The sequence below is a fragment of the Macaca nemestrina genome, chromosome 12, assembly GCF_043159975.1.
Source record: "Macaca nemestrina isolate mMacNem1 chromosome 12, mMacNem.hap1, whole genome shotgun sequence".
Taxonomy (NCBI): Eukaryota; Metazoa; Chordata; class Mammalia; order Primates; family Cercopithecidae; genus Macaca; species Macaca nemestrina.
This window is the reverse complement of record NC_092136.1, coordinates 34,591,755-34,603,726: the sequence shown is the minus strand read 5'-3', so window position 1 is coordinate 34,603,726 and position 11,972 is coordinate 34,591,755. Positions and strand designations below refer to the sequence as shown.

General features: G+C 39.8%; 1 protein-coding gene across 9 annotated transcripts in view; it reads right to left on the bottom strand.

Moving 5' to 3' along the window:
* Positions 1–6,412: 6,412 nt before the first annotated feature.
* LOC105471497 (doublecortin domain containing 1) overlaps positions 6,413–11,972 on the bottom strand; it is a 503,306-nt gene continuing 497,746 nt past the window's right edge. For 5 of the 9 annotated variants that reach the window (XM_011723979.3, XM_071074912.1, XM_071074910.1 and 2 more), the window contains one exon: positions 6,415–8,459. Coding sequence is in view for 1 of the 9 variants with exons in the window: in XM_071074912.1 (XP_070931013.1) it covers positions 8,431–8,459 (29 nt within the window). In the remaining 8 variants the exon portion in view is untranslated. Of the gene's footprint in view, positions 8,460–10,201; positions 10,905–11,972 lie in introns of all 9 variants that reach the window. The other 4 variants (XM_071074911.1, XM_011723981.3, XM_011723982.3 and 1 more) reach the window with 2 other exon arrangements.

Genomic DNA, 11,972 nt, shown 5'->3' with positions numbered 1-11,972 from the left:
GCAGGATTAAATGAGTAAAGAAGGGGAGAAGCTAGGGGACTGCACTGAACTTCCTAATGTTCTGTTGTTTTGGTTAAAGCAGTAATTGCCCTCAACTCTTTTTTGGTTTCTGAAGCCACTCTCCAAAAAGCACCATCAAAATTTCCAAAGCACCCAAGAAGTCTAAAGAGCAACCTGATGCTTTGAGTAAAACACATGGAGTTAATCATGGAAGTTTAGGTGCAATACTTCCTACTCTCCCACAACCTATTTTTGATATACCGTTCCTTTCAGGACCTGGCAGTATAATCTCTATCAAAAAATGTTTCATGCAAATGACTACCAGAATGAGAACCCTGGCACTGGATGATATCAGATAATTTGCTTAAGGTTGGTGCAATCTTGGTGAGCGCTCAGGAGAAATGGCAAAAAGAAGAGAGTTGATATGGTTTTTACCTGTAGTAAGAGAAATATAGTGAAGTGGGTAGAGCGGAAGCTCTGGTCTCAGGGCCACCCAGGTTTGAATCCCATCACTACCACTTCCTAGCAGTGGAAATTTTGGGTGAGTGACTTAACCTCTCAGAGGCTATTTCATCATCTATAAAAGGAAAAAATGACAGAATCTCTGAAAAGGTTGTTATGATGATTAAATATTATAGGTAAAGTGTTTATCACAATGCCTGGCATATAGTAAGTTTTTAATTTAGTTGAGGCAGCTATTTTTATTATGACTTTTATGATTATTAATACTTATCATTCTAGTAAGCTTCATTTGGAGATGTTTGGCTACTACATTTAGTTCTGGATGACACATTGTAAGAAGGCTGTATAATACAAATGAGAGATAAATTAAAGAAGTTTTCACCAGATCTGTCATGAAATCATGTTGCCCAAGGACTGAGTGTGAAAGTTACAGCCTTGGAGAAGCATCACCTAGGACTTCAACTATTGACAGGCCTTTCACTTGTAAGAAGGGTCAGGCTTGCTCACTGCAGCCACAGATATAGAACTAATCAGAGGGAATAGAAATTACAAGTACCTATATCTCAGGTCGATGTAAGAAAGAATTTTCCTCAGAACTATCAGAAGGGAGAAGGGCTATGTGGTAAGGTGGCAAATTTCCTGTCCATGGAGATACTTACATGTGGAAGACCAATTGCCATGGGTATTATGCTCAACTATTCAGTGAGTATTGGATTAGGTGGTTGTCCAAGGCTCCTTCAGTGTTGAGATTTTCTAATTCAAGGAGAAAGAAGAAGAAAAAGAAGAAAAAAATGCCAAAAGGAAGAAATGGAGGGAGGCAGCCATCCCTGTTGCATTTGTTTTCTCCCTCCTTTCTGGGGAGTGTGGAATTTAGCAAGGGCCACCACTAGCCCATAAAGTCTACTTTGGCCAACTTCAAAATTGGCACCCCTTCTGAGCTGATGTAACATGATGCATTCAGGGCTTGACAATGTGCGGTGTCCTCGTGAAAATTAAAAAAAGAATTTTCCTCCTCTGGGCAGAGGCATCTTGAGAGGAATGAAGACTGAATTTCAGCCCCCTCTTGCTTTCTCAATCTGCACCACTGTATGTGGCAATGCTGGCTTTACCTTTCTGGCCCTTTCAGTGTGTGTGTGTGTGTGTGTGTAGATAGTCTTTCTGCCCAGACCATTGTTACCTGGTTGGAGATGGAGTCTAGGCACTGATTTCCCTTTCTAAGTCATGCAAGAGAAACTGGTAGTTGCCTTTAAGTCTTTTTTAGCTTTTAGAACTTGGGAGTGTAACTTGAGCAACATGATCATTATACCCAAGAGCATGTGCTTAGAAGAAAGCAAAAATCTGTGGAAAGTGTTATAGAATATTGGATCAGTAATGATGGATGTTTATGAGTTTCGGCTACCAGCATACCTTTTCCTTCTTTATAGTATCCCAGTTTCTCCATGTGTCTGTGACTGAGGTGAGAGGTTAATGCTGGGGGCTCATCTTCTACATATCTTTCCTCTCCCTGTCCTCTCAGACAGGAGTTGAGCATGTGAATGGAGCCTGGTCCGTCAGGCACGATCTTCTCTCTTGAGACTTTGAATGTTGGGCTGCTGGTCTGGAACCAAGGTAAATAATAGGAAGTTATTTACCTACCTGCCTTTCTGCCCCAGGTACCATAGGTTTCTATGTCTCCTGCTCTGCTTCTTGCCTTCAGCTTCTTGGGCTTCCTGTTTATATACAAGTCTTGTTCTCCAGCATCCCTTCAATTCTGTGAGCCCCCTCTTTCCCTTCATGTAATCTCCTGGTTGCTTTTGTTGTCAATTATAGATTTCTGTTGCTTGCAACCAAGAACTCTGAAATACCAATATTAAAATGGAAAATAGCAGCACTTGTTAATGATATGAATGGCTCATAAATCATAAAATCTCTACTACTAAAAAGATTAAACTCTTTTCATGCTGAGCCTCCTGGCGCAAACTCCATTCCTGAAGAAACAAAAATTATGATGTTAGCTTTATATTTATTGAGCATTAATTGAGTGTTGAGCTAAGTGCTTTACATACAACATCTCACTTAATTCTCACAACTCATCCAAAATAAATATTAAGATTTTACTCATTTTATAAATAAAGAAACTGAGGCTGAGAGTGACTTGCTCAAGACTGAGGTAGAAAGTGGCAGAGCTAATATTTGAACCCATGTCTGAGTCACTCCAGAAACTCTGCTTATAACTACTGTGCTCTTCTGTCTTCTTCTGCCTGACTGACTTACACATGGGGAACATTTTAAAAAATATTTCTTCAAATGATGAAATAGTCATGATAAATCAAATAATGAGAAATTGAAAAAAAAACACATATAAATTGTGAATTAGCTTCAGGAAAAGGCAAATTCAGCTTATTTACAGAGTAGCTGTCTGTGTCTTAGCTTTCGATTATTTATGTGTTACCCTTGGGACTCCCCGTTTCCCCCTGTTTTGGGTGCACAGTGCATGGGAGCAGCCATGTATTTCAGCTGGGTCTTTCCTGACTGTTAAATATCTATTGGGCTAAGCACTCTCCAAGCTCCCAGCAAGTTCATTAGTTACCTGAAAATATCTACCTCATCTGTCATCAGCACTCAAATGGCCTGAGGGATTTTTCATTTCCACTCCATTTTCCAAACTCTTTCTAGCATTTACCTCCCACATCTGGAATCAATCCTGACCAGCAGCAAAATGCTGAACAGTCGGGCTCCTCTCGGGGCAGCCTTTCTTTCTCCCAAGGAGAGACAAGAATACGTCGCATATGAATTAGCCATTCTCTTCTAGAGAAAACTGGCAGCAGAGGCAGCTTCTGCATTCTAATTTGCTCATCTAACCCCTTCGTCCTTACTTGTTTAAGCAAAATATTTAGTTTAACATTTTCAGTCATTAGAGCTGAAAAAACACACATATTTTAACACTAGATTTTGTGTTGCAAATTGTAAGTATCCTTCAAAAATATCCCAGCTCGTTATCCCTTTACTCCCTTGGTAGAAAAGATTTTTAGACTACAGTCTTAGGAAACATCACCGACTTCCAAGCCTCAGTACCATTGCCCCACCACTGTTGCTGTCACTACTTCCTAGAGAAAAGAGAGTATCAGTTTGCCAATGACAGCTAACTCAATTCCAAGGATGATTTCAACATTTGATTTTATGTTGTTTTGGGGATTGTTTTTGTTTTTGTTTCTAGATAGTGTGGGGGCCAGCTTCACAGACTTCTGGAATTGTTTTCTAGTGGACAACATTCAGATCCTCGTGAAGGAAATATCGTTAATTTATTATAGATTGTTATTTTCCTTTTAGTGGGGAAGGACTGCATAGGAAAAGCTGACCTCAGGAAACTAAACTCCACACATCTTTTTACAATTATTCTTGAGAATATCTTCATGAAAAAAATCACAAAAAGTAAATGGCACCAAAGCTGCTTTCTGAGAGCCCCTAAGAAAATATGTATGGGATATGTAGATGGGAAAAGTGAAGTCAATCTCTTAATTGGATGAACTGCATAATTTTACTAATACAGCACATCCTGCCCTTAAGTTTAAATCATCCAAAGTTTTTTTTTTTTTTTTTTAGTTCTAGAAGAAACAGCAATATAAAAAAATCCAGAAGGCCCAATATATCTCAAGTTATAACCCTCAGCACCTGCAGGGTGATTATCTCTGCTGACGAAGTGAAATATTACTATGAATAATAGAAAATTACAAAATACTAGATAGAAAAACTAATGAGAGGCAATCAGTGAGCTAGAAAGGCAGCTTTCTACAAAAGATTTCATAATTTAAGATAGTGAATAAGGTGCTTCTGCTCCCTTTAAGGTCCATAATCTGATCATCAAGTGTATTTAAAATACACTGAGTTGTAAACAATTTTGAAATATCTACACTGCACCGGGCATTGTGCGAAGACTCTTCTCAAGTTATCGCATCCACTGTGCTCCCAGTGCGTGCACCAGGCACTGTGGGGATGTAAATGAACTGCAAGAGCCTGCTCTCTGTCTTTTTCTTACGTAACTGGCCAATGCAATGGTGAAACCCCTGAGAAAGCAAATCCAACCTCCGGATTGAGGGGATAAAAACAATGTGAACAGTAAGCTCTTTGAAAAGAAAACCGCTTCCCTATGGTAGAAAATAAGGGGGAAGGGGGCCCATGCAGGGAGCCCAGCAAGCAGAAAAGGTGGACCCTAGGGAGTGTGATATTACACAGGAACATAATGGGGTTGACTGCATACTTGTCTAATTACTGGAGCTATTAAAATCTCTATAATTTAGATTCAGGCAAAAAAAAAAAAAAAAAAAAAAAAAAAAGGCTCGTATAAATGCACACACATGCTCCTGATTGGATTTTATGAATCCATTCCTCTTGATTCTAAAAGGACACCACCCTGCTGTGTACATGTGGCTGCTAAACCTGAATGACCTTCTCCCCTGGCCCTGCCTTTGCCCCCTGACTAGGGTACTCTGTTACTGTAATAAGCAGTTCGGTTAGATAAGGCGATGGTTGATGGGATCATCTGTGTTGAAGCCGAATTATAATGCCTCAGTCAATGGATTTAATCTAAACCAAATGTTTTGGGATTCTGAAAGCTCCAGGAGCAGAGAAAATATAAGTTTTATATTTGCTGAAGTTCAAACAGAGAGCAGACGGAAAGATTCCAGAAGCTCAGAGAGTGGTAGCAAAAAAAAAAAAAAAAAAAAAAGCAGTGTTGTTTCTCCTGAGTTCAATCAAAGGAACAAGTAGGGTACGCTTTGCATTCACCTTCTCCTTTTGTTTTCTCCTCTATGAGCTTTCCTTTCTCTTGACATATTATCTGCTAATGTCAAAATGAACTTGATACAGTAAGTATGTAGCATATGGTAGGTGCTCAATAAACACTTCTGGAATAAACAAATGGGCAATGGTTAGTATAGGGGTTTAATGTCCACACTGTTAGTCTCAGATTTCACTCAGCCCCTTCTTAACCATGAGTTGAGGCCAATTTACTGAACATCAGGGCCTCAGTTTCCAGATACGCAAAGTGAAGCTAATAGTTGTGTGATTAAACAGGTCAATGCATCTAAAGTACTAGCATAGTGTCTGATACATAAATGGTCATTTTGTAGCTAACCTTCATTAGCTTTCACACCTGTGTTCTTACCTACTGGGTAAGACTTCCCCTTCTGAGAACGCTGGCCATTTCCTTTTAAATGGTCTTCTCCACACCCTTCTTCCTTTGTTTTAGTTAAAGATGGGATTTAAGCCTGAAACTTAGGCCACCTCTTTGTGAATTCCTCATTTCCTGGGTACCTCCCATATATAAATGGGATATACACATTAATAAACTTCTGTTTGTCTTTCTCTTGTTAGTCTGTCTTTTGTTACTGGTCTGTCCCAGCTAAGAACTCAGAAGGGTTGAGAGAAAGTTATTTTTCTTCCCCTACAGTACCTTCTCCTTTTGTTTTCTCCTCTATGAACTTTCCTTTCTCTTGACATATTATGTGCTAATGTCAAAATGATTATCTGCTAATGCCTAATTTTGAAGACTACTACTTTCATTAAAAATACAGAAAAAGTACTTTTCCATGCTTCATTTTATCTGATGCTAAAAATAACTTTTTGGGGCTGAAGGGAAATATTACTATTCTCATTCCACAGATAAGAAAATAGATATGTCCCATAGGTAGTGAGAATCAAGCTAGAGTTGAAACTCAGCTCTACATTTGATATTCAACAAAGGTTTAATGAGCACCTACTGTGTTCCAGGCACCATGCTGGGCTTTGGGAACAAAACAGTGGATAGCGGTCTTGAAGGGCATCTTCAGGCTCCTAGTCTAGTGCTCTTAATAATCTGATAACTTAGCCAATGACATTGACATTAATTCATAATCCAGTATGTTTTTAAATATCAAAATTTAATAGCTTTAAGGATGTTTCTAAATACCTTAAAAGCAGTCAGAAGGCATTTTGTGCAGGATTTATAACTGAAACTACAGTAAACAGTGACTAAATTAACAGAAGTATAGTTGTAACATGACTTAGGAATAAAATCATTGGAAAGTTATCTGAACATTTGGTAACATCACCATCTTAGATAAGAGATAAATGCACTAAAAGTGCAGTAGTGGAGATAGCTGGGGGTTCCAACCCAAGGTGCCCCATTTTTCTATGGCCAAACAGCAGGGATTTCCATGGAGGCTCCGTGGGTTTACCGGCCACTCCTGTGCTGAGTTTCAGTCCCCAACTGCCAGGCCTGTCAGTGTTCCCTATTATTCTCCTGACAGACAAAAGGAAAGCAGCATGTATTCCTTCTGCCTATAACAGGAGCCAGCAAAATGGCTTTGTGATTGTGAGACATGTCAACTTAATTAGCTTTTTTTCCTTCTAGGTAATAAGGGTTTTCTCCAAGGAATGACCAAAATTAACAACACAATTTGAGGAAGTTGATATTTCCTTCTCTTTTCCCACTTCAGATTCCTAGATGCAAAAATCACACCCACAGATGCTAAGAAATCTACATGGTTTATTGTTTTTGAATATAACAAAATATTACTACAGTGAAAGTTAGAATCACTTCATCTGACCTGTATTTAGAAATCATCCACTTGAGAAGTCCGGATTACGTGTCCCCCACACCTTAAAGATTATGGAAATGAGAAATATCATCTCTTTTATCAGAACTTATTTGGAAAGTTCATCCATAGCTCTGTGAACCCCCAAATATTGCATGAAAAAACATTTTTTGGGCCAGGTGTGGTGACTCATGCCTGTAATCCCAGCACTTTGGGAGGCCGAGCCAGGTGGATCACCTGAGGTCAGGAGTTCAAGACCAGCCTGACCAATAAGGTGAAACCCCATCTCTACTAAAAATACAAAAATTAGCTGGGTGTGGTGGCAGGCGCCTGTAGTCCCAGCTACTCAGGAGGCTGAGACAGGAGAATTGCTTGAACCCTGGAGGCGGAGGTTGCAGTGAGCCGAATCGTGCCACTGCACTCTGGCCTGCACAACAGAGTGAGACTCCATCTCAAAAAAAAAAAAAAAAAAAAAAAAAAATCGCATATGTATATTTTGTGAGATTATGGTTTTCCAAAAGATTCTTAAAGGAGTATATAAAACAAATCCGCTTGAGAACTGCTTCATGATTGTCTGTCGAAGTCTCAAATGTTGTCAATTCATTTATAAGTAATTTCACATAATTTTTGGGCGTTTCTTCAAACGTGGGTTTTGAAACCAAAATGTATAATCATCAAAGATTTATTTTAAGGATATAAGATGTCTAGTTTATACTATGACATTTCTTTCATTTGCACTATTTCGAGAAGTGTTTCTTGCCTCTGAAAAGCAGAGAGGACTATCCAAGTATAACTCCACTTAATTTGACTCCGAGGATTGTAGTTTCTGAGCAGCTGACTGAAAGGAAATTTTATAAAGCAGATCCTCTATTCCCATTGTACTATTGTAATTTTGGTTTGCGGCTCAGGCCAAGAGTAGAAGAACCAAACCTCATGTCCCCATCATGTTGCTGTGGGGTGGGACTGATGAGTTTTATCAGTGAGCCCTTGTGGGTAGAGCTCTGTCCCAAGTAAATAAAACCAAGCATCTTCCTGCCCTCTAGGCACTTATCATTTAGTTGGGGAGACAAAACATGCATTCAATATATATGCGGTTTTTTTCCCAATAAGCCACACTATAAACTGGAAAAATCTAGAGAATGTATACAGATTTCATTAGCATACAAAAATGTCCATGGTGAACAATGCTCTCGATTATGGTATGTCATACGATTAATTTATGGATCTATTGTCTGATTTGTCAATGTTCATTCTTCAAAATAGGCCCATTGAAAAAACTGAGTTATTTTAAAGGATAAATTTTACGACTAATTTTTTTTTTTCATAAACTATGCAGGATTGTTATTTAGAAGATTTGCCAAATTTAGAGTCTTCGGCGATGGAAATAATTGGCCTTCTTGTCACAGTCTTCTGTTTATAAGTAGATGAAGAATGTTTTCTTTCCTGTAAGGTAGAGAGAGGGGAAAAAAACTATATATATGTATATATATATGAACACACACACATTTATATACACACATAGCATATATGAAGTTCAGTAGAATTTGCTATTGAAAAAAATTATCAGAATAGGTGCATTAAAGCTTGATAGGGTTTGTAAAATTTATGGAGGCATCCCCTCAAGGCCTGATGTGAGTTATGAAATCTAATTTTGTTTTCATAGCTCTGTGATAAAATTTTATCAATGTTATAAAAGGGGTCTTTACTAAGACTGACCGGAAATCTGAACTATCTGGCCAGGCAATAAAAACACATTCCTTAGCAGCAAAGTGTCAGACAAGCAAGGTTTAACTAAAATTGATCGATAAGTCTTCCTTTTACAGTTGAGTGCATTCACTTTACTTCATAGGATAATAGTTTTTTTTTTAATGGTTTTTCCATTAATATCAGACATCAGTGTTAGTAAGGAACAAGAAAGACATAAAAGAGAGAGGCATGCCATCAAGAAAGAATGTTGCAATCTTTAATGGTAGGGCACTTGTGCTATGGCAAAGGCTTATGTGGGTGAGGTTTGGGGATTTTTGTTACTGATTATTACAGGTTGAACTGCATTCCTCCAAAATTCACATGTCAAAATCCTAACCCCCAGTACCTCAGGATGTGATCTGATTTGGAAATAAGATCATTGCAGATGTAATTAGGTAAGATGAAGTCACACTAGAGTAGGGTGGGTCGCTAATCCAATATCACTGATGTCCTTTCAACAATGGGAAAATCTGAACCCAAGGACACAGGAAGAATGTCAAATATGAAGGCAGGGATCGAGGTGATGCTTCTACAACCCAAGAAATGCGAAAAGATTGCCAGCTTTTCTTAGTTTGTTCAGGTTTCTTTCATGAAATAGCTTAGACTGGGTAGCTTAGAAACAAGACAAATTTATTTCTCACAGTTCTGGAGGCTGGGAAGTCCATGATCGAGGTGTCAGCAGATTTGGTGTCTAGTGAGGGCTTGCTTCCTGGTTCATATGGTGCCTGGTTCCAATGGTGGCTTATTGCTGTGTCCTCACATAGTGGAAGAGTCATGGCAGCTCTCTTGGGCTTATTTCATAAGGGCACTAATTCCATTCATGAGGCTACTGCCCTCATGACTTAATTAGCCCCTAAGAGTCCCAGGTCTTACTACTATCACATTGAGGATTGGGTTTCAACATAGGACTTTTGGAGGGACACAGATATTCAGTCCATGGCACCAGCAAACCATCAGAAGCTAAGGAGAGTATGGCACAGATTCTTCCTCATAGCCCACAGAAGGAATCAGTGCTGCCAACACCTTGATCTTGGACTTCTAGCCTCCAGAACTGGGAGACAATACACTTCTGTTGTTTAAGCTACCCGTCTTGTGGTACTTAATTATGGCATCTACTGTGGTCTGCTATGACTTCCAAAATTCATGTTCTGTAAACTGACTCCCCAATGCAACAATGTTGGGAAGTGGGGCATTTTGAGAGGTATTTGGGTCATGAGGGACTTACCCTCATAAATGGATTAATGCTGCTTTAAAAAGGGCATGTGGGAGTGGGTTTGCTTTCTCTTTTCCTTCTACCTTCTGCCCTGTGGGGAAGCAGTAAGAAGACCCTCACCAGACACCAGTGCCTTGATTGTGATCTTGGGCTTCCCAGCCTCCAGAACTGTGAGAAATAGACTTCTGTTCTCACACCCTGGGTTGGGCATCCAAATGTAGCTTACCTTGCCTAACTCAGTTGTCATCAGGAAAGTCATCCAAATATGCAGCAACTGAACCATAAAAACGATCACTTCAAGGCATCTAATGAACTCATTTTCAGAATTACCAAGACCACATCTAACATTTCTGTTGCACTGAAAACTTACAAGGGGTTTCTAGGGAACCTAAATGGAAAACGCAGGCTTTGAGGTTAGGCAGATTTGGGTGTAAATCCCAGTTCTGCCACTTATTGGCTGGTGCCTTTGGCAAAGATATTTCACTTCTTCAAAGCCCAGCTTTCCCATCTGTAAAATGTAAAAGTAGTAGAAGAAATATCTACTTCATAGGGTGATTGTGAATACTGAATGAGACAGACAACATTTATGTAAAAGTCCAATATGGTGCCTGGTACAGGTAGACACTCTAAAAATGTTAGTGTCCTTCTCTTTCTGTGTTGATGATCTCATTTGAGTCTTATAACAAGCAACTTTCCCAAGACTACGGGAAGGTAAGACTCAAGCCAGGGCTTTGTCTCCAAGTCCAGGAATCTTTCCCTGGAAGGAGCCACCTCCAGGCCTTGGCTACCACAAAGTCATGCTATGACCTCCCTCTGTTGCTCTGGTGAGATTTAAATTGGGCTTCTGAAGGTGAAGGTGACCCCATATGCAGATCCTGGTGAGCACCTGTAGAAAGGACCTACTAAGCAGATGAACTTCCAGGAATCAGCTGGAAGAGAGAGAGGGAAAAAAATAAAATCATATCTTCCTAATCATATCCTATCACTGAATTAGAATCAGACTTTTAAAGCTGGATGTAACTTGAGAGGAATCTGCTCTTTTCATTTTCTAGAAGAGGATGTAGCAGCTTATATGGTCCCTTGGCCAGTCAGCATCAAGTTGGATGATCTCATGAATCCCAGTCCAATGTTCCTTCCATTCTAATTAGTGTCCATTCTAATACCCACAATGTCAGCTAAAGAATGGAAGAACCAGAGTAGATCCAAAAATACGTAAAATAGTCTCAGAATAAGCCTTCGTCATTGAAGAGAAATGTGGCTTTGGTGGAATCAAGATGCTTCCTAACTCTGATTCTTACACCAAGACAAGGCGAAGATGGATTTCAAAATGGTGCTGTAACTGCAATGTAATAGAAGGGGAGGGGTGCATCAGTGCTCTCTCATACCTGCCTTTTTTTTTTTTTTTTTTTTTTTTTGGATATGGAGTCTCATTCTGTTGCCCAGGCTGAAGTGTAGTGGCGTGATCTCAGCTCACTGCAGCCTCCGCCTCCCGGGTTCCAGCGATTCTCCTGCCTCAGCCTCCCAAGTAGCTGGGATTACAAGTGCCCACCACCACACCCAGCTAATTTTTGTATTTTTAGTAGATATGGGGTTTCACCATGTTGGCCAGGCTGGTCTTAAACTCCTGACCTCAGGTGATTTGCCCACCTTGGCCTCCCAAAGTGCTAGGATTATAGCATGAGCCACCAGGCCCAGCCCATACCTCCTCTTTAGAAAGGGTGAAGTTTGCTCATCTGGGCCTGTAGCACCCAGGAGCTCCTGAAAGAGCTCATGGCAGTTTCAGAGTAGACAGAGGATGTGAGAAGCAGTGACTCTTGTTTGGAAATCTTCTAAATTGGCTGACTCCCATTTACATGCTGTTTCTGGCAGCAGAGATCAGTCTGGGTCACCTCTATGCCACTGAGTAAATATGCTCAAAATTATTACTATTTCAGACAAATGTTTAACTGTTCTCAGATTATCTATGACACCCTAGGCCAAAGTCACAGCAATCTAAC